Source organism: Leucopleurus acutus, assembly GCF_964270905.1.
Source record: "Leucopleurus acutus genome assembly, chromosome: 6".
NCBI classification, from domain to species: Eukaryota; Metazoa; Chordata; class Mammalia; order Artiodactyla; family Delphinidae; genus Leucopleurus; species Leucopleurus acutus.
Genome location: NC_139149.1, coordinates 16,650,449 through 16,673,834, shown reverse-complemented (window position 1 = coordinate 16,673,834; position 23,386 = coordinate 16,650,449). Strand labels below are relative to the sequence as shown.

The 23,386-nt window shown below is 38.4% G+C and overlaps 1 protein-coding gene across 5 annotated transcripts in view; it reads left to right on the top strand.

Annotated features, from left to right (window-relative positions):
* DPP10 (dipeptidyl peptidase like 10) overlaps positions 1–23,386 on the top strand; it is a gene marked incomplete at both ends in the record, with an annotated part of 1,304,794 nt that overhangs the window by 1,181,088 nt on the left and 100,320 nt on the right. For all 5 annotated transcript variants that reach the window (XM_082841087.1, XM_082841086.1, XM_082841085.1 and 2 more), the window contains 2 exons: positions 410–564; positions 8,246–8,343. In XM_082841087.1, coding sequence (XP_082697213.1) covers positions 410–564; positions 8,246–8,343 — 253 coding nt within the window. The remainder of the gene's footprint in view (positions 1–409; positions 565–8,245; positions 8,344–23,386) is intronic.

Here is a 23,386-nt window from a genome sequence, read left to right as displayed (position 1 = left end):
TAGTTTAACGAATCTAGTAGGTATTCCACTTGTTTGATGATGAGAGGATGGAAATATGACTGAATGCAGATATGAATGAATAACGACACGAATACGGTTTTATGCCATGTTTCAGTCTTCAATTACTGTTCTCATTCTTTTTACTCTGATAGTGCTTTCATCTCCTCTGTTCACGTTGTTGACAATCCATGAAATCCTGACTTCACTGCTTTATTCTTTCCTTTCTTTGCATCTCCTTTTCTTGGGATCAAAAGGGTAGCTCAGAAATACAGAATTCTTCATGACGTTGATAAAATCCACCACACTGTATAGAAAATATTTATGTCCAATGAAGATTTCAAGGACAGATGTTTGTGGGTCACTGAACCCGCATCTACAGTTGTTTTCAAATAACACTCGTTTATTCTAGAGGAACTTCTGCATTCTCACATCGCCCACTGGTGGTCACCAGATGGAGAAAGGCTTGCCTTCCTGATGATAAATGATTCCTTGGTACCTAACATGGTAATCCCCCGGTTTACTGGAGCTTTGTATCCCAAAGGAAAGAAGTATCCATATCCTAAGGTAAGTGAAGTGGAAGCGCTGTTTGTCCCCCCTCTCTGTGTGCCCGTGACTTGATTGATAGTATTCTCGGTTCATGAACAAGTTGTCTTTGGAGAATAAAATAAGCCCCCTTACCAGTCGACAGAGTCATCATTTTAGAGCTTGCAGTGGTCTGTGCGCAGTGCTTGTGTATGAACAGCTAAAGATGATTCAAGGGTGCAGGAACTTTTGCTGTATTTCTTTCACTTTGATGCTCTCATTCTTTATCCCTCACCTTCCTAGTTGAAAAGAGGGTGAGAAAACATAAGAAGCAGCATTGATCCCAGGGCAAAAGTTTCTCCAAGGTATATTCTGTGAGTTGTTAATAGCTATTATACAGGAGCAAAAAGTGTCACCGTCAAATAAGTTGGGAATTCTCAGTTAAAAAAAAAAAAATCTAGCTTTTTTCCAGATGATTTCTTAGAGCACTTAATATACCGCTTGCTAATGTGTATTATAAATCTCCTAAAAAAGTAGACTGAGCATAAAGAATCCCTAGTAAGGAATAGACTAAGCATAAATAATCTCAATAAAAAATAGACTAGGGCTTCCCTGGTGGCGCAGTGGTTGAGTCCGCCTGCCGATGCAGGGGACACGGGTTCGTGCCCCGGTCCGGGAAGATCCCACATGCCGTGGAGCGGCTGGGCCCATGAGCCGTGGCCGCTGAGCCTGCGCGTCCGGAGCCTGTGCTCCGCAACGGGAGAGGCCACAGCAGTGAGGGGCCCGCGTACCGCAAAAATAAATAAATAAATAAATAAATAAAGACTAAACGTAAAGAATCACCAATAAAGAATAGACTAACCATAGAGAATTTATGAGTATTAATGTTGGCACCAGTATTATTCTGGCAGAACATACTTTATCAAATGCTGAGGTAGAACCATAGCCAGGCATAGCTGGAATAGATGGAATTGTTTTACTGAGTGAAGCGAATATGGAAACCCTGCCCAGATAGCAAAACTATTTTTAAGTGTTGGGTGAGGCCTCTGAAAGCAGGCTGTGGAACCATCTGGAGGGTATTGGTTTTTCTCTTATATGTCATCGTTAATTATTTAAGGTCTCTTGCTTTAAAGTTTATTTTCCCCATGTTTACAAAACAAAAAAAAGTGAGCCCCCCCCGCAAGCATTAATCATGTAAGAATGTCTTATAGAAAACTTTTAAAATTCAAGTTTATACATTTGAGCTCTTAATGAGGTAAGAGAAGGCTGCTGATTTCATTTAGAAGTCTTTATTAAGCCATTTCTTTAGTGAGTTGTACCTTGTGTTTCCAAAGTACAATAGGTTTTATACCTTTAAGTTTGTGCAGTACCTTAACTGGGCAGAGTACTGGAAAAATTATCCATCACGTGTATTTTTCTACTCCTGCAATGAAGGCATGGTCGGGGGGGATGACTTTCCTCATTTTCCTATCATCTACAAGACTCAAGTTATCCAAGGTGGGGACAGGAGGAAGGAAAGTAGTGAATATGGAGAGTCAGGGCTGCGAAGCCTGTTTCCTCAGGGAGATTCTGTGCTATCTTTCTCCCCATCCTATCTTCCTTCCAATAGGTTGTAGTAACAGAGTGACTGATTGACAGCTACGGAAGACAGCAGGTTTGAGAGGAATAAGATTCCATGATTTTGAAATATTATTTTTAGGGTCTTCTCTGGACATAGATCTGAAAGCACGTATACTCAGTGCTCTTCAGGAAAAAATGGCAATTTGACCTAACAACAGAATAATTATATTTCCCAAGACATTTGTATGGTACTCCAAGAAAAGTACTTATGTCTTCTCCAGTTGTAGATTTAGTCATGTTTTATGTATGACAGTTTGTGCGGGTACAACATACCTGTACCAGCTATTTTTTCCAGAGAAAAAATTAAAAGATTTTTGAAATATATTCTCACCCCATTTGATTTACTTATAATAATGAAAGTTCACCTGACAATGTAAATACAAAATGAAGAATGGGTCCATACTGTGAAAAGCACATGTCAATGGGCAAGACAGTCACTCAGAGCTGTTCAGTGTGTGCATTGCACAAACGGAATAAAATCAACCCCAGGGAAGGGACCACTTTCTGTAATTCATTTTCCAAGAGGAGTGGGGATTTTAGGATTCACACAGAAGAGCCATATGTAATAGCTGCATCTTCGAGTTGCCTTCTCAGTTACAGACTCTTGGTGCTTGAACTTGGACACTCCTAGGCCTTATAATTTTATCAAGACTGAGGCAAACAAATGGACATACAGAAACATCTGAGAAAATCTAAATAAGTCATCAGTAAGTCAGAAGATACTGGGTTGACAAACCTAGACAATTTGTTTTTATTTAATAAGTTATTATTTAATTAATTAATATTTCTTAATAGTAAAGCTAGGCATAAAATAATAATAATGTTTGTTTACTAAATGGGTAAATCCTGTGTGCTAATAATATGCTATATATTTTCAGGGAGACTTTTCACGTTTTTTCTTCATTCGGCCGTCTTCACAAGTGCCTCTGTTTTACAGTTGGGCCAACTAAGCTTCTAAAAGGCTAAGTCCTTTTATAAAAGTCATAGTTATTTAGAGAACAGAGAAATAACTCAAGTTTATTGATTCTGTCTCTCTCTTTCTGTCTAAAACTACCATAGGTTAACTTGTATCTCAGAAGATGTAGCTGGAATCAAAATATCTCCTCGTCAGGTTAACGAACAGATGTGGAGCTCTCTTTGCTCCATTAACTGCAAATGACTCAGCTCTGTATGAGTAAAATTCTTAGCCTGTATATTTAATAAATGATGTATGTAATACATAATGAAGGTCCTGAGTGTGTATCAATGACTACCATTGAGGAGTATTAAAAATAAAGACAAATATTATAGTGGCCAAAGAGAAAGAATCCCAAGTCCTCACATGGCTGTCAGTAGAAATATCTGCCCAGGTGCTTAAGACAACAGGACTCAAAGAAACTAGGTCTGGGTTTTCATCCTTGTTCTCAGAATAAATTTCAGAATAATTTTCGGTCTATTACTTGAATTTTCAGTCTCATTATTTTCTACTCTGGTTTAAAAAAAATGTTTGTTAGTTTTTCCACTAACAAATGTGTTATTTTGATTAGTTCTTACTTATGCAATAAACTTCCAAAAAGTGGTGCTTTAGACATCGAAGTAATGCATAAAGTTCACACTAAATTGTGCTTCAAATTAAACTAGATTAAAACGAGTGCAGCAAATACCCAATGTGGTCAGGTTTACTAATGAAATACTTACACTAAACAAATATATTTGTATTTTGCTTAATTCAGCATAATTCAGAATTTATAAATACCCTATCATTAGCAATTCAGCACAAAAAAGATGCACAGTTCTATCTCAGCAACTCAGGTTAATCTTCTTAATTAAAACATTATCTCATTTAATGACAGTTTGGTTGCCAGTAAAATAAGGTTAAGTATTATTGAGGCTTGTGTTTCAGAATCATAGAGGAAGGATTCTATGGGTTTGCAGTCTTTGTAGCAAATTAGACTGTTAAAAAGCGAATAGATGAACTCCTCTAATTTGCAAACTATTGAAACAATTCAAATATTAAAGGGTACAAATGAACTTGCAATGTGCACTTAATTTCAAAACTCCAAGGAAAGAAATCAAATTGAGATTATAGAATGCTAGAGAGCTGAATTTTGGAAAGAGCTTAATGTTTGTTTTTTGTCTAAAGCTGACCATAGGTGTACACAACTTTTTTTTTAGATGTTTTCATTTCTTTACTTTCTTTCAGTTCCAATAATTTCATACAAATTCAGAGGGAGATAACAGACTTGCATTGCCTTTGAACCAAACGGATGTTAAGTGGTTATGTTTTCATTTATCAATGATCCTCTTGTTTAATGATGGCTCCAAACTTTTATTTGAATCTGAAAGTATTTAAAATTCATATAATAAATTAGTTGGCATTTTTCATAAATGCTTTATTATAGTAATGGCTTTCTAACTTTATCTTGTACTTCAATCATGGACTTTTAGACTTATGGTGTGTACACAACCTTTAGTTTGTTTTCATGTGAAAGCTAATTGGGATACCAGTGATCCTGTATAGTCCTATAGACCTGAAAAAAACTGCCTTAATATGTGGTAATAACTGTGTATATCTTTGACAAAGTATGTCATGAAATAAGACATCACTGATAAGAATTCATAAAAATTGATCAAATTTAATTTAATTTCTTTTTCTTTAATCAGTTTTTTGAAAGATAAAAAATATGAACACAGGTTTTCACTCACTAGAAAAATCAGTGTCTGACCATTATTTTTAATTCATGAGTTAATTAATTATATAATTAAGTATATACTATTTTTTGGCACTTTTGAAAATCATCTTTTGTGTTAGTCCATATAACAAAAGTATGAGATGGTTTTTTCCACTGAAAGGAAATCTACTTTGGCTCAAAACTTCTGACTGTGATGTATTCTCAGAGAAATGTCTCATTTTTGAGAATCAAATAAAATAATACTTGAGGATCTTTAACATCCTGTCCATGGTCCATATCCAATAAATAACAGTCAAACTTGAACCCAGATTTCTCTGATTCGTAGATTAAACTGAACCAGTTCTCAAAATGTTGCCCTTTTACCAGCAATGTCAGCCTCATCTGGGAAATTATTAGAAATGTGAATTCTCATGTCCCATCTAGACATTAAAAATGCTGGAGGTAGGCTTCAGCGGTCGGTGGTTTAATTAGCTTTCCAGGCCCTCTGGATGATTTTCATGCAAGTTCACCTTTAATAACTGCTGAGCAGTAGTATATAGCTATATATAGATATATGCACATATATCAGTGTCTTAGCAACATTTGCATACTAATTATAATCATCTGGAAATCCTCTTACAACACAGATTTTTAGGTCCACACCCAAAGATTCTGATTCTGGGTCTGAATATAGGTCCGTCCGTTTGGGGCCCATGAATTTGTGTTTCTATGGTTCTAACTGATGCTGCTGGTTTAAGAAAAGCACTTTGAATGACACTGCTAAATACTCTGCCCCAGCTCTAAATTTTAACATACCTGATCAAGCTAGAGAAATGGTTAGACTCAAGAAATACAGAGAAAGACCAATACTTTCAGGGAGAAACATGGCAATGGAATTAAAACAAAAGTGATGTGAAAGGGACCTCCTAAATGAGGTAGAAGGCTAAATTGCCCAAGACAGATGAACCCAAGCACTGGAAGGTTTTTAGAGCAATAAAAAGCTTTACAAAATTTGACACCTGAGCCTTCTCTGTGAGGCAGGCTCATAGCTTATCTTCCAGGAAGCCCTTTATCATATGAACCATTTTCATAATCTCTCTTTATAGTCACTGCATTTCTAAAATGAAAGCCTTTCTGGACCCCTTTCTTTGGATCAAACTTCTGATGTGTGTGATATGCTCCCACAGACGTGCTAGTCATTTTTTAAATGAAGACTTTATTTTTTAAGAGCAGTTTAAGATTCATAGCAAACTTGAGGGGACGGAAGATATTTGTGCCATATACCCCCAGCTCCCACTTAGCACCCCCCATCAGAGTTGTGTGTTTGATATAATTGATGAAGCTCCATTGACACATCATAATCACCCAAAGTACAGAGTTTACATTACAGTTCCATCTTGTTGTTATGCATTATGGTTTTGGACATGTGTAATGAAAAATACAGAGTATTTTTCACTGCTCTACAAATCCTGTTACTTCGTCTATTCATCCCTCCTCCCTCCCCTCCATGTTCGTTATTTTTAATAACTTAACAAAACATTCTTGAGGAGCTATTACTGATTATTGGTGGAATGCATTATGTTGCTTCTCTCCTGATTTAACTCTGGGTTTTGTCAGTACCAATTCCTTGAACATGAATCTTTCTTTTTCTTTTTTTTTTTTTTTGCGGTACGCGTGCCTCTCACTGTTGTGGCCTCTTCCGTTGCGGAGCACAGGCTCCCGACGCACAGGCTCAGCGGCCATGGCTCACTGGCCCAGCCGCTCCGCGGCATGTGGGATCTTCCCGGACCGGGGCACGAACCCGTGTCCCCGGCATCGTCAGGCGGACTCAACCACTGCGCCACCAGGGAAGCCCTGAATCTTTCTTTGGTATCTTTAAATCATTTTTATCATTCCCTTTAGATTTTTGTCAGGTCTTTTAATTCAACTCGCTTTTAATTTCCTTGTCCTTCTCTGTATATCTCACATGGTCTTCTCTTCACAAAGCAGCTACACCACAATGATACTGGTGTATCGTTTAGAAACACATTGAGCCACAAGCAGCCAATTGATTCTGTTAATTATTTATTCACATAAACATTCTTTCATTCATTCATCCTACGTGCTTGAGATATATTGGCATAAGTTCCCATTTCTGCTCGCTAAGAGTTCACAGTGTATTTAGAAAAACTTTGAAGGCCTAGGAATGAATGGAAGCAAATCTAGAGCAGTTAAGAGCATCCTGGGGTTAAATACTAGCTCCCTCAGTTATTGGATGTTTCACCCTGCACAATTTGCTAAGCTTCTCCATTTTCATCTGGAAAATGGTTATAAACAAGTCTTAGGACTGTAGTAGGAACATAGAATACGATAATTCATGTGCTGCTTTAACACATCGTAGGAGCCAGAAACATACGAACTGCTATACAGACTAGTTATTATTTCATAAATTTTGATTTAATAAACTCAAATTACATTTTCTTACCACTGTCTTTCTAGTCTTCATGCCAGGTACATAGTGAGGGCATTCTGCTCCATGGTCCACATCCCAAGGGACATTTATACCTCATTTAGTATTCATTATAATTTAAAAGAAAACCTATGATGATTAATGCATGGAAGAAATTAGGTATTGTGGAATTTTAAACATGTGGCACTGGGATAGGGTAGGTTTTCTTTCTTCTTCTTTTTTTTTTTTTTAAATTAGCCAAGCTTTCTTCCCTTTGCTTTTCATATCCTATAGTGTGAGCAGCTGCTTTATCTACTAGTTGTTTTGTAAAGCCAGCCCTTCTGGTGTCATTCTAGGGGAAGAACACAGAGCATTGCCTAATGAGTAAAGTCATCATGATTTTCTGTCACCTTTAATTGTCTGACTAAAGTGCTAGAGAAGCAGCAATCTACAAAAACAATTGAGAGCAATCATGTTGTTGCATGTAAAATCATTTCTACTTTAGAGAAATTAAACTTTTTTCCCCATTCTAACACAAAATTGTAAAAGAATCAAAATGCATTTTCTTTTCTCTTTCTGATTTACTCATATATATGGAATGTAAAAAAAAAAATGGTACTGATGAACCAGTGGCAGGGCAGGAATAAAGACGTAGACAGAGAATGGACTTGAGGACATGGTGTCGGGTAGGGGAGGGAAGCTGGGGCAAAGTGAGAGTAGCATCGACATATATACACTACCAAATGTAAAATAGATAGCTAGTGGGAAGCAGCAGCATAGCACAGTGAGATTAGCTCGGTGCTTTGCCATGACCTAGAGGGGTGGGATAGGAGGTTGATGCAAGAGGGAGGGGATGGGGGATATGTGTATGCATAAGGCTGATTCACTTTGTTGTACAACAGAAACTAACACAGTATTGTGAAGCAATTATTCTCCAATAAAGATCTATTAAAAAAATGCATTTTCTTTCTTTCTCAATATATTCTAATAATGTATTTGCATTGCAACTTTCATTTTCTCAAAGGCAGGTCAAGTGAACCCAACAATCAAATTATATGTTGTAAACCTATATGGACCAACTCATACTTTGGAACTCATGCCACCTGATAACTTTAAATCAAGGTATGTAATTTCAATTTCACTTTTACCAGAAGATAGATCTCTTAACTCCAATTATCATTTTGTTGCAATTTAGAGAGAGATGTGATCAGCTCAACAAATTCATTTGAAAATAAAACTGAGGTTGCGTCCATTAGTGCAGGAATGAACTCATTGTGGATCTCTTGTTGTTCCCAGGAAGCATTTAGAGTTTTGAGGTCATTACCAGCACCACAAAATGACTAAATATACTGATACCAAGAATTAGCTCTTTGGCAGGAGATGTGACAGAGAGATGGGAACAAAGGATAATTTTCCATTGAATTTTCTTCCTGAAAATAGTCACTCAATGTTTTTAAATGGTCCTCTTTCAAAGAGTATAATCTTCCTAAAATGTGTGTAATTTTCCAACCTTTTCCCTGTAACTTGCCAATGATTCCCTAGCTTTGTTTTCCACGCAGAGAAATTTAATGAGATTTTGTTTTGAAATATCCTACATAAGAATCCTGCTTATTTAAGTCTGAGTGGGGAGAAAAGAAATACATTTTATGGGTCAAAAACATAATTTTAATATTAGCAAAGTTTCCAGTATTTGAACAGCTAATCAAATGACCATGTGGATTGTGAAATCCAGAGTGGTCTCAGACTTCAAAGGTGATTCTTTCAAATATTTTAATCCTGTGAAAATTTACAGCAGTCCTGGAGATGGAATAGGCAGCTGATTTAGGAAAATAGTTTTATACTGTATTGAATGGTATAAGGCTAAGCTTAGAGTTTGTTTTGATGACATCAAAAATAATCACAGGGTGACTGATTCAAGTAGAAATTCCATTCAGTGTTCCATTGACATATTTGGGAAAATTTCATCATATTTGGGATTTTCACAGATAGTGCAGCCTTTAGCATGTAGAAATTTTTCCTACTTGAAAAATTATTAAAAATATATGGAATGCTTACACTGGAAAGACCCCCATTATTATCTAATATAAACTGTTCCTATTATTGGTGGAAAAGATGGGGCCCAAAGAAAAAGTATGCTAAAGATTAGTTGGTAGTAGAGGTAGAAAGTGAAGTAAAGCCTGTTTCAAGTTTAGAGCATTTCATCTAGGTTGTGATGAAAGATCTTACAGAGTCATTAAAATTGACATATAGAATACAGTACAGTTGACTAAATCAGATGAAACTTCTACTTCTGAGCTTGGTTTACCAGCCATGAAAGATTTGGACACAAATGAAGCAATTATGAAAATTATTAATATTTTATGTGATCCTTAAGGCTTATCTTTTTCTCTGGTTTGTTCAGTGCTCTGAATTAACAATAAAGAACACTAACCTGGAGTGTCTGAGTCACATCTCTACTACCACTTTATTGTGTGACCCTGGATAAGTCACTGTACCTCTCTCTAAACCTGAATACCCTAATCTTAAAATAATAATTTCTCATTTTTATCAGTTTTTTAAATCTTTCAAATGGAAGTCAATTTTATAATATCCAGGTTTCTTTCTAATAGAAGGTAGCGATTCCTGACCTTGATGCTGTTACCTAAGAGTCTTTCTAATGAGTTCACCAGCGAGGACATAGCAGTGTCATCAAATACAAAGCTTTGTAAAGACAGAATCAATTGTCATTATTAGAGTATTAGTTAAGCATATATCTATTTAATATTTGAGGTACAATGTGATCAAATTAGTCACCCATTGCGAAAAGATATCACATATCTTTAGATGTTGGAAATCCAGTACATAGAATGGTATTCTAGATCCCTCTAAGAATGAGGAAGAATCCTGTGAAGAAAAAGTTCTTAACTGTAATTCAGGTATGTTGGTTTATCAATGAACTTGGTCTACATTTGGGAGAGTCATGTAATACCTTATCTGCACAATGTATGTAACATGTTTCTTTTTCTGCCTCGTAGTTATGTAAGTGCCAGTTGTGGCATGTGAAACCACAATTGGCACTTCTGGCACTTCTGGTGCACCGAAGTGTATGATTTACTCCTTTAGTTGGAAAACTCAAGACCAAAATTTACTTCAGAATGTTTTTTTCAATATTCCCCAGGAATATTCAGTTTTTATGTTTCCTTACTCATTTGTTCCTGGTGAAAGTTTTAGTCCAATTTCCTATCATCTGCATTTAACCTCTCTGAGCACCGGTATTACTTTGATGGGCCTACAAACACACCGACATGAACAAAATAGAGCTATCCATGGTGCAAATCAAAGAATGCTGCATTAATCTGCACATCAAATGGAAATTGAACTCATACTTTTCCTTGATTTTGTTTTAGGATTATCAATATCTATAATATTTAACACTTAGTACTTTAGCCATATGGAAATTTGCTAGAAAACTATTGTGCCCTCCCTAGTTAGATAGACATTTGAGATCTAAAAGAGCATAACATTTTCCATAATTTACTGGTCAGGGTCCTGGAAATTAAAAACACTCAAGAGGGGTAATTGAAGTGCAGTTAATTAAGGGACTGTTAACAAAGGTATGCACGGGATTAAAAGGACACTCACAAGGGACAGGAAAGCAACACAGAGTCTGCAATAGCAGAAAACCTTTACTGCCCCAGGACTGAAGGAGCAAGGGGCAGACTCACTTAGGAAGCCTGAAGAGGCTTGTAGCTGAAGAACAGAATGGACCAACAGGACCTGTCCACAGGTAGAACAATTAAGTCATTGCCAAACCGGTCCCTAATAGGGAGTGGATCCTGGGAATAAACACCCTGAACTCTCTCTAAAGCTTTGAGTTCCTCCAGAAGTCTCTCTTGGGCTAGGGAGCCTCGTTGTAGTGTCCAGACTCTGCAGACCTTGGGGGTGAGTGCTAAGGGGCAAATTCGAGAATAGATTTGACAAATGGGGAATATTCAACAGACATGATTTAAGGATAATATTTGCCTGAAAATTTATCATTCTTATTACTTTAGGGATGTGTTGGAGATGTCCAGAAGAACACACAATAATTTGACGCCATGTGAAAAGTGTTCTGTCTCTGTTTCTAGTTCTGTTTCTGTCCCTGTCTCTTTCTCTCTGTCTTTGTGTGTGTGTGGCGTGTGTCTTTCAATCTCTCTGTCTCTCTCTCTTTCTCCGCACACACACACACACACACACACACACACACGCACACACACACACACATACGCATCTATGGTTTACCTAAGTAATACTTGTACTTTTCCTGAAAACCTGCTATATTTTTCTCAAGTGCATTGTAGATTATGTAACGAATCATGTTTCAGCTGTTTGCATCAGTGTATTTTGGACATGGAGTTTACCCCTGGTGACACCTGGGTATCTCCTGTAACTTATTTTCCTTTATCTGTCTTCCTAATTTTATTTACCACAGTATTCTTAAATCATTCTAAGCTAACACAAATTCTTTTTATTTTTTGAAAATGTTAGCTCTATAAATATACAAATTAATAGTTTGTTGGTACCAGTATTAGTAGCAATTTTCCCATATTTATTAGTGACAGTATTCCCATAGGTATTGCAAGCCTATGTACCTTTATTGGAGAATTTTGGTATGAACTTAAAAATACATAGTTAACTTTTAGAGGAAATATTTTTAGAATAATGAATCATGCAGATTTAGAGATTTGTCACATTGTTTTGGAGAAGTGGTTATCTCCTGTGTTCATTCATCTCCAGGCTGAAGAATAAAGACAGTGTTTTGTCTTTAGGTTCTCCTCACTCACTGTCTTTGACATTCTACTTACCAGAAATCTTTCTTTAGTCATCCGCCCTTTGTGACACATTGTTCTCAGCCTGTTTCATTGATATGACACTGTCATATGGCCCCTGTCATTCTGGGCTTGAACTGCCATGGTTTTTCTTCCTATTTAGTTGAAGTATGTCTAGTCTGTGTCTCTTATTCTGCCAGTGAATGTCTATACCTTCCAATAAAATCTAATTAATAAATTTATCTGTGTTGATGGAAGTGACCCTTCTTACAAGTAAAGCATGGATATTAACAGAGGTCTTTGGAGGGCACTAGCTATGAGTTGGTCATGAATGTCATCACAATACACTTGCGTGCAGAGATCTTGGGTTATCTGGAAGAGAGTGAGCTCAGAGTAACCATATGTGCACAAAGACTGTTGTGAACAAAGAGTAGTGATTGGACAGGAAGCCAGTGAAAACACAGGTGTGACTGCTAATATACCTGTCTGCTGGTGATGCTGGTGCCTCCATTCCACATACCCTTGTGAACAATGAGATCTCTTGTGCCAGACCACCCAGCTAATAGAAAGTCTTTCTTGCCTTGAGTGCAATCCCTCTAACCCGCTTGTCTATGTCTCTGTGGCTCAAGAGGACCAGATCCTCGAGGACTTCCTGGGTAATCCAGAGCCATGGAGACTAGGAACAAGCAGGAAAGCCAGTTATAAGGAAGGGACACTTTCACTGGCCACTGGTCATGGGACACCAGATCTAATGTGTTCATGAGATGGAGTTCCAGGAGGACAGCCACATCTGCAGCAGGCAGGCCAAGGAGTGTGGCATTTTCAGGTAAGGGCACTTCCTTATTTCCTCATTCAGAGGAACCCTGAATACTTACAAGCAAACTGAACAAGTCATTATAAATCATAAGGAGATGTGCACCTAGGACCTTGGAACAAAGAAAGAATACAGGATGGAATTTAATTAGTAAATATCTTTCCTCCCTTCTTATGTGCCAAGTTCTACTTATCTTTCATTTTGGATATTTCCAGCACTTTATTATGGAAATCTTAATGGTTGGAAATCACCCCAATGGACTTTACAAGTTCTATTTTGGGGAGAACTCTCATCCTTATGAATATATGTACTAAGATATCTCACATAAGACTAAATTTTGATTATGAATATAAGATAGTTTAGGTACAAACACACAAAATCATATTATTTAATCAAAGAGAAATGTAAGTGGTATGACTATAAATAATTTTTGTTTGTTTTTCTTTTTTTTTTGTTGAAATTTTGAACTTTATTTTATTTATTTATTTATACAGCAGGTTCTTATTAGTCATCCATTTTATACACATCGGTGTATACATGTCAATCCCAATCTCCCAATTCATCACACCACCACCACCACCACCCTGCCACTTTCCCCCCTTGGTGTCCATACGTTTGTTCTCTACCTCTGTGTCTCTATTTCTGCCCTGCAAACTGGTTCATCTGTACCATTTTTCTAGGTTCCACATGCATGTGTTAGCATAGGGTATTTGTTTTTCTCTTTCTGACTTACTTCACTTTGTATGACAGTCTCTAGATCCATCCACGTCTCTACAAATGACCCAATTTCGTTCCTTTGTATGGCTGAGTAATATTCCATTGTATATATATACCACATCTTCTTTATCCATTCATCTGTTGATGGGCATCTAGGTTGCTACCATGACCTGGCTCTTGCAAGTAGTGCTGCAGTGAATGTTGGGGTGCATGTGTGTTTTTGAATTACGTTTTTCTCTGGGTATGCCCAGTACTGCGGTTGCTGGGTTATATGGTAATTCTATTTTTAGTTTTTTAAGGAACCTCCATACTGTTCTCCATAGTGGCTGTATCAATCTACATTCCCACCAAGAGTGCAAGAGGGTTCCCTGTTCTCCAGACCCTCTCCAGCATTTGTTGTTTGTAGACTTTTCTGAGATGCCCATTCTAACTGGTGTGAGGTGACACCTCATTGTGCTTTTGATTTGCATTTCTCTGATAATTAGTGATGTTGAGCAGCTTTTCATGTGCTTCTTGGCCATCTGTATGTCTTCTTTGGAGAAATGTCTATTTAGGTCTTCTGCCCATTTTTGAATTGGATTCTTTCTTTTTTTAATATTGAGCTGCATGAGCTGTTTATATATTTTGGAGATTAATCCTTTGTCCGTTGATATGTTTACAAATATTTTCTCCCAATCTGAGGGTTGTCTTTTCATCTTGTTTATTTGTTTCCTTGTTTCCTTTGCTGTGCAAAAGCTTTTAAGTTTTATTAGGTCCCATTTGTTTATTTTTGTTTTTATTTTCATTATTCTAGGAGGTGGATCAAAAAAGATCTTGCTGTGATTTATATCAAAGAGTGTTCTTCTTATGTTTTCCTCTAAGAGTTTTATAGTGTCTGGTCTTCATTTAGGTCTCTAATCCATTTTGAATTTATTTTTGTGTATAGTGTTAGGGAGTGTTCTAATTTCATTCTTTTACATGTAGCTGTCCAGTTTTCCAGCCCCACTTATTGAAGAGACTGTCTTTTCTCCATTGTGTATCCTTACCTGCTTTATCATAGATTAGTTGACCATTGGTGCATGGGTTTATCTCTGGGCTTTCTATCTTGTTCCATTGATCTATATTTCTGTTTTTGTACCAGTACCATATTGTCTTCATTACTGTAGCTTTGTAGTATAGTCTGAAGTCAGGAAGTCTGATTCCTCCACCTCCGTTTTTTTCCCTCAAGACTGCTTTGGCTATTCGGGGTTTTTTGTGTCTCCATACAAATTTTAAGATTTTTCATTCTAGTTCTGTAAAAAATCCATTGGTAATTTGATAGGGATTGCATTGAATCTGTAGATTCCTTTGGGTAGTATAGTCATTTTCACAATATTGATTCTTCCAATCCAAGAACATGGTATATCTTTCCATCTGTTGGTATCATCTTTAATTTCTTTCATCAGTGTCTTATAGTTTTCTGCCTACAAGTCTTATGTCTCCCTAGGTAGGTTTATTCCTCGGTATTTTATTCTTTTTGTTGCAGTGGTAAATGGGAGTGTTTCCTTAATTTCTCTTTCGTATTTTTCACCATTAGTGTATAGGAATGCACGAGATTTCTATGCATTAATTTTGTATCCAGCAACTTTAACAAATTCATTGACTAACTCTAGTAGTTGTCTGGTGACATCTTTAGGATTCTCCATGTATAGTATCATGTCACATGCAAACAGTGACAGTTTTACTTCTTCTTTTCCAATTTGTATTCCTTTTATTTCTTTTTCTTCTCTGATTGGCGTGGCTAGGACTTCCAAAACTATGTTGAATAATAGTGGTGAGAGTGGAAATCCTTGTCTTGTTCCTGATCATAGAGGAAATGCTTTCAGTTTTTCACCATTGAGAATGGTTTGCTGTGCGTTTGTCATATATGGCCTTTATTAAGTTGAGGTAGGTTCCCTCTATGACCACTTTCTGGAGAGTTGTTATCATAAATGGGTGTTGAATTTTGTCAAAAGCTTTTTCTGCAACTATTGAGATGATCATATGGTTTTTATTTTTCAATTCCTTAATATGGTGTATCATGTTGATTGATTTGCATATATTGGAGAATCCTTGCATCCCTGGGGTAAATCCCACTTGATCATGGTGTATGATCCTTTTAATGTTTTGTTGGATTCTGTTTGCTAGTATTTTCTTGAGGATTTTTGCATCTATATTCATCAGTGATATTGGTCTGTAATTTTCTCTCTTTGTAGTATTTTGTCTGGTTTTGGTATCGGGATGATGGTGGCCTCATAGAATGAATTTGGGAGTGTTCCTTCCTTTGCAATTTTTTGGAAGAGTTTGAGAAGGATTGGTGTTAGCTCTTCTCTAAATGATTGATAGAATTCACCCATGAAGCCATCTGGTCCTGGGCTTTTGTTTGTTGGAAGATTTTTTTTTTTAACATCTTTATTGGGGTATAATTGCTTTACAATGGTGTGTTAGTTTCTGCTTTATAACAAAGTGAATCAGTCATACATAAACATATGTTCCCATATGTCTTCCCTGTTGCGTCTCCCTCCCTCCCACCCTCCCTATCCCACCCCTCAAGGCTGTCACAAAGCACCGAGCCAATATCCCTGTGCCATGCGGCTGCTTCCCACTAGCTATCTACCTTACTACGTTTGTTAGTGTGTATATGCCCATGACTCTCTCTCGCCCTGTCACAGCTCACCCTTCCCCCTCCCCATAACCTCAAGTCCGTTCTCTAGGAGGTCTGCGTCTTTATTCCTGCTTTACCCCTAGGTTCTTCATGACATTTTTTTTCTTAAATTCCATATATATGTGTTAGCATACGGTATTTGTCTTTTTCTTTCTGACTTACTTCACTCTGTATGACAGACTCTAGGTCTATCCACCTCATTACAAATAGCTCAATTTCGTTTCTTTTTATGGCTGAGTAATATTCCATTGTATATATGTGCCACATCTTCTTTATCCATTCATCCGATGAGGGGCACTTAGGTTGTTTCCATCTCCGGGCTATTGTAAATAGAGCTGCAATGAACATTTTGGTACATGACTCTTTTTGAATTTTGGTTTTCTCAGGGTATATGCCCAGTAGGGGGATTGCTGGGTCATATGGTAGTTCTATTTGTAGTTTTTTAAGGAACCTCCATACTGTTCTCCATAGTGGCTGAACCAATTCACATTCCCACCAGCAGTGCAAGAGTGTTCCCTTTTCTCCACACCCTCTCCAGCATTTATTGTTTCTAGATTTTTTGATGGTGGCCATTCTGACTGGTGTGAGATGATATCTCATTGTAGTTTTGATTTGCATTTCTCTAATGATTAATGATGTTGAGCATTCTTTCATGTGTTTGTTGGCAGTCTGTATATCTTCTTTGGAGAAATGTCTATTTAGGTCTTCTGCCCATTTTTGGATTGGGTTGTTTGTTTTCTTGTTATTGAGCTGCATGAGCTGCTTGTAAATTTTGGAGATTAATCCTTTGTCGGTTGCTTCATTTGCAAATATTTTCTCCCATTCTGAGGGTTGTCTTTTGGTCCTGTTTATGGTTTCCTTTGCTGTGCAAAAGCTTTGAAGTTTCATTAGGTCCCATTTGTTTATTTTTGTTTTTATTTCCATTACTCTAGGAGGTGGGTCAGAAAGCTTGCTGTGATTTATGTCATAGAGTGTTCTGCCTATGTTTTCCTCTAAGAGTTTAATAGTTTCTGGCCTTACATTTAGGTCTTTAATCCATTTTGAGCTTATTTTTGTGTATGGTGTTAGGGAGTGATCTAATCTCATACTTTTACATGTACCTGTCCAGTTTTCCCAGCACCACTTATTGAAGAGGCTGTCCTTTCTCCATTGTACATTACTGCCACCTTTATCAAAGATAAGGTGTCCATATGTGCATGGGTTTATCTCTGGGCTTTCTATCCTGTTCCATTGATCTATCTTTCTGTTTTTGTGCCAGTACCATACCGTCTTGATAACTGTAGCTTTGTAGTATAGTCTGAAGTCTGGGAGCCTGATTCCTCCAGTTCCTTCTTTCGTTCTCAAGATGGCTTTGGCTATTCGGGGTCTTTTGTGTTTCCATACAAATTGTGAAATTTTTTGTTCTAGTTCTGTGAAAAATGCCAGTGGTAGTTTGATAGGGATTGCATTGAATCTATAGATTGCTTTGGGTAGTAGAGTCATTTTCACAATGTTGATTCTTCCAATCCAAGAACATGGTATATCTCTCCATCTATTTGTATCATCTTTAATTTCTTTCATCAGTGTCTTATAATTTTCTGCATACAGGTCTTTTGTCTCCTTAGGTAGGTTTATTCCTAGATATTTTATTCTTTTTGTTGCAATGGTAAATGGGAGTGTTTTCTTGATTTCACTTTCAGATTTTTCATCATTAGTATATAGGAATGCCAGAGATTTCTGTGCATTAATTTTGTATCCTGCCACTTTACCAAATTCATTGATTAGCTCTAGTAGTTTTCTGGTAGCATCTTTAGGGTTCTCTATGTATAGGATCATGTCATCTGCAAACAGTGACAGCTTTACTTCTTCTTTTCCGATTTGGATTCCTTTTATTTCCTTTTCTTCTCTGATTGCTGTGGCTAAAACTTCCAAAACAATGTTGAATAATAGTGGTGAGAGTGGGCAACCTTGTCTTGTTCCTGATCTTAGTGGAAATGCTTTCAGTTTTTCACCATTGAGGATGATGTTTGCTGTGGGCTTGTCATATATGGCCTTTATTATGTTGAGGAAAGTTCCCTCTATGCCTACTTTCTGCAGGGTTTTTATCATAAATGGGTGTTGAATTTTGTCAAAAGCTTTCTCTGCATCTATTGAGATGATCATATGGTTTTTCTCCTTCAATTTGTTAATATGGTTTATCACATTGATAGATTTGCGTATATTGAAGAATCCTTGCATTCCTGGAATAAACCCCACTTGATCATGGTGTATGATCCTTTTAATGTGCTGTTGGATTCTGTTTGCTAGTATTTTGTTGAGGATTTTTGCATCTATGTTCATCAGTGATATTGGCCTGTAGTTTTCTTTCTTTGTGACATCCTTGTCTGGTTTTGGTATCAAGGTGATGGTGGCCTCGTAGAAGGAGTTTGGGAGTGGTCCTCCCTCTGCTATATTTTGGAAGAGTTTGAGAAGGATAGGTGTTAGCTCTTCTCTAAATGTTTGATAGAATTCGCCTGTAAAGCCATCTGGTCCTGGGCTTTTCTTTGTTGGAAGGTTTTTAATCACAGTTTCAATTTCAGTGCTTGTGATTGGTCTGTTCATATTTTCTATTTCTTCCTGATTCAGTCTTGGCAAGTTGTGCATTTCTAAGAATTTGTCCATTTCTTCCAGATTGTCCATTTTATTGGCATAGAGTTGCTTGTAGTAATCTCTCATGATCTCTTTTATCTCTGCAGTGTCAGTTGTTACCTCTCCTTTTTCATTTCTAATTCTATTGATTTGAGTCTTCTCCCTTTTTTTCTTGATGAGTCTGGCTAGTGGTTTATCTATTTTGTTTATCTTCTCAAAGAACCAGCTTTTAGTTTTATTGATCTTTGCTATTGTTTCCTTCATTTCTTTTTCATTTATTTCTGATCTGATTTTTATGATTTCTTTCCTTCTGCTAGCTTTGGGGTTTTTTTGTTCTTCTTTCTCTAATTGCTTGAGGTGCAAGGTTAGGTTGTTTATTCGAGATGTTTCCTGCTTCTTAAGGTGGGCTTGTATTGCTATAAACTTCCCCCTTAGAACTGCTTTTGCTGCATCCCACAGGTTTTGGGTCGTTGTGTCTCCATTGTCATTTGTTTCTAGGTATTTTTTGATTTCCTCTTTGATTTCTTCAGTGATATCTTCATTATTAAGTAGTGTATTGTTTAGCCTCCATGTGTTTGTATTTTTTACAGATCTTTTCCTGTAATTGATATCTAGTCTCATGGCGTTGTGGTCAGAAAAGATACTTGATACAATTTCAATTTTCTTAAATTTACCAAGGCTTGATTTGTGACCTAAGATATGATCTATCCTGGAGAATGTTCCATGAGCACTTGAGAAAAATGTGTATTCTGTTGTTTTTGGATGGAGTGTCCTATAAATATCAATTAAGTCCATCTTGTTTAATGTATCATTTAAAGCTTGTGTTTCCTTATTTATTTTCATTTTGGATGATCTGTCCATGGGTGAAAGTGGGGTGTTAAAGTCCCCTACTATGAATGTGTTACTGTCGATTTCCCCTTTTATGGCTGTTAGTATTTGCCTTATGTATTGAGGTGCTCCTATGTTGGGTGCATAAATATTTACAATTGTTATATCTTCTTCTTGGATCGATCCCTTGATCATTATGTAGTGTCCTTCTTTGTCTCTTTTAATAGTCCTTATTTTAAAGTCTATTTTGTCTGATATGAGAATTGCTACTCCAGCTTTCTTTTGGTTTCCATTTGCATGGAATATCTTTTTCCATCCCCTTACTTTCAGTCTGTATGTGTCTCTAGGTCTGAAGTGGGTCTCTTGTAGACAGCATATATAAGGGTCTTGTTTTTGTATCCATTCAGCTAATCTGTGTCTTTTGGTGGGAGCATTTAGTCCATTTACATTTAAGGTAATTATCGATATGTATGTTCCTATTCCCATTTTCTAAATTGTTTTGGGTTCGTTATTATAGGTCTTTTCCTTCTCTTGTGTTTCTTGCCTAAAAAAGATCCTTTAGCATTTGTTGTAAAGCTGGTTTGGTGGTGCTGAACTCTCTCAGCTTTTGCTTGTCTGTAAAGGATTTAATTTCTCCATCAAATCTGAATGAGATCCTTGCTGGGTAGAGTAGTCTTGGCTGCATGTTTTTCTCCTTCATCACTTTCAGTATGTCCTGCCACTCCCTTCTGGCTTGTAGGGTTTCTGCTGAGAGATCAGCTGTTAACCTTATGGGGATTCCCTTATGTGTTATTTGTTGTTTTTCCCTTGCTGCTTTTAATATGCTTTCTTTGTATTTAATTTTTGACAGTTTGATTAATATGTGTCTTGGCGTATTTCTCCTTGTATTTATCTTGTATGGGACTCTCTGTGCTTCCTGGACTTGATTAACTATTTCCTTTCCCATGTTAGGGAAGTTTTCAACTATAATCTCTTCAAATATTTTCTCAGTCCCTTTCTTTTTCTCTTCTTCTTCTGGAACCCCTATAATTCGAATGTTGGTGCGTTTAATGTTGTCCCAGAGGTCTCTGAGACTGTCCTCAGTTCTTTTCATTCTTTTTTCTTTATTCTGCTCTGCAGTAGTTATTTCCACTATTTTATCTTCCAGGTCACTTATCCGTTCTTCTGCCTCAGTTATTCTGCTATTGATCCCATCTAGAGTACTTTTAATTTCATTTATTGTGTTGTTCATCGTTGCTTGTTTCATCTTTAGTTCTTCTAGGTCCTTGTTAACTGATTCTTGCATTTTGTCCAATCTATTGTCCATTCTATCTCCAAGATTTCAGATCATCCTTACTATCATTATTCTGAATTCTTTTTCAGGTAGACTGCCTATTTCCTCTTCATTTGTTAGGTCTGGTGCATTTTTATCTTGCTCCTTTATCTGCTGTGTGTTTTTCTGTCTTCTCATTTTGCTTATCTTACTGTATTTGGGGTCTCCTTTTTGCAGGCTGCAGGTTCGTAGTTCCTCCTGTTTTTGATGTCTGTCTCCAGTGGCTAAGGTTGGTTCAGTGGGTTGTGTAGGCTTCCTGGTGGAGGGGACTAGTGCCTGTGTTGTGGTGGATGAGGCTGGATCTTGTCTCTCTAGTGGGCAGGTTCACGTCTGGTGGTGTGTTTGGGGGTGTCTGTGGCCTTATTATGATTTTAGGCAGCCTCTCTGCTAATGGGTGAGGTTGTGTTCCTGTTTTGCTAGTTGTTTGGCATAGGTTTTCCAGCACTGTGGCTTGCTGGTCGTTGAGTGAAGCTGGGTGCTGGTGTTAAGATGGAGGTCTCTGGGAGATTTTCGCCGTTTGATATTATGTGGAGCTGGGAGGTCTCTTGTTGATCAGTGTCCTGAAGTTGGCTCTCCTACCTGGAGCACCAAAAGCTTTTCATCACACAGCTCAGGATAAAAGGGAGAAAAAGTAGAGGGAATTAGTAGAAGTATGAGGAAAGAAAGAAGGAAAGGAGGGTAGGAAGGAAGGAAGAAAGAAAGAAAGAAGCAAAGAAGGAAAGAAGGCAAGAAGGAAAGAAAGGAGGGAGGGAGGGAGGGAGGAAGGAAGGAAGGAGGGAAAGAAGGAAAAAAGACAGAAAGAAAGAAGATACAGTAAAAATAAAATAAAGTATAATAAAGTTATTGAATTAAAAAATTCTTATTTAGAAAAAAAAAAAAGGGACGGAAAGAACCTTAGGACAAATGTTGGCAGCAAAGCTATACAGACAAAATCTTACACAGAAGCATACACATACACCCTCACTAAAAGAGGTAAATGGGGAAAAATCCTAAATCTTGCTGTCAGAGACCACCTCCTCAATTTGGGATGATTCGTTGTCTAAAGGAGGGAAGGAAGGACGGAAAGAAAGAAAGAAAGAACGAAGGTAAAGTATAATATTGTTATTAAAATTAATTATTAAGAAAAAAAAATTTAAAAAAAACATGGACGGATAGAACCCTAGGACAAATGGTGGAAGCAAGACTGTACAGACAAGATCTCACACAGAAGCATACACATACACATTCACAAGAAGAGGAAAGGGGAAAAAATCATAGATCTTGCTCCTAAAGTCCACTTCCTTAATTTGGGATGATTGGGTGTCTGTTCATGTATTCCACAGATGCAGGTATATCAAGTTGATTGTGGAGCTTTAATCCGCTGCTTCTGAGGCTGCTGGGAGAGATTTCCCTTTCTCTTCTTTGTTCTCACAGCTCCCAGGGCTAAGCTTTGGATTTGGCCCTGCCACTGCGTGTAGATCGCTGGAGGGCGTCTGTTTTTTGCTCAGACAGGATGGGGTTAAAAGAGCCGCTGACTGGGGGCTCTGGCGCACTCAGGCCGGCGGGGACGGAGGGGCACAGAGTGCGGGGCGGGCCTGCGGTGGCAAAGGCCGGCGTGACTTTGCACCAGCCTGAGGCGCGCTGTGCGCTGTCTCGGGGAAGTTGTCCCTGGATCCTGGGAACCTGGCAGTGGCGGGCTGCACAGGCTCCGCGGAAGAGGGGTGTGGAGAGTGACCTGTGCTCGCACACAGGCCCCTCGGTGGCGGCAGCAGCAGCCTTAACGTCTCCCGCCCGCCTCTGGGGTCCGCGCTTTTAGCCGCGGCTTGCGCCCGTCTCTGGATTCCGCGCTTTCAGCCGCGGCTCGCGCCCGTCTCTGGATTCCGCGCTTTCAGCCGCGGCTCGCGCCCGTCTCTGGGGTCCGCGCTTTCACCTGCGGCTCGCGCCCGTCTCTGGAGTTCCTTTAAGCAGCGTTCTTAAACCCCTCTCCTCACGCCCCAGGAAACAAAGAGGGAAGGAAAAGTCTCCTGCCTCTTCGGCAGGTGCAGGCTTTTCCCCGGACTCCCTCCCGGCTAGCTGTGGTGCACTAACCCCTTCAGGCTATGTTCAAGCCGCCAACCCCAGTCCTCTCCCTGCGCTCCGGCCTCAGCTCGCAGCCCCGCCCGCCCCGGCGGGTGAGCAGACAAGCCTCTCGGGCTGGTGAGTGCCGGTCGGCACCGATCCTCTGTGCGGGAATCTCCCCGCTTTGCCCTCCGCACCCGTTGCTGTGCAGTCCTCCGCAGCTTCGAAGCTCCCCCCTCCGCCTCCCGCAGTCTCCGCCCGCGAAGGGGCTTCCTAGTGTGTGGAAACTTTTCCTCCTTCACAGCTCCCTCCCACTGGTGCAGGTGCCGTCCCTATTCTTTTGTCTCTGTTTTTTCTTTTGCCCTACCCATGTACGTGGGGAGTTTCTTGCCTTTTGGGAG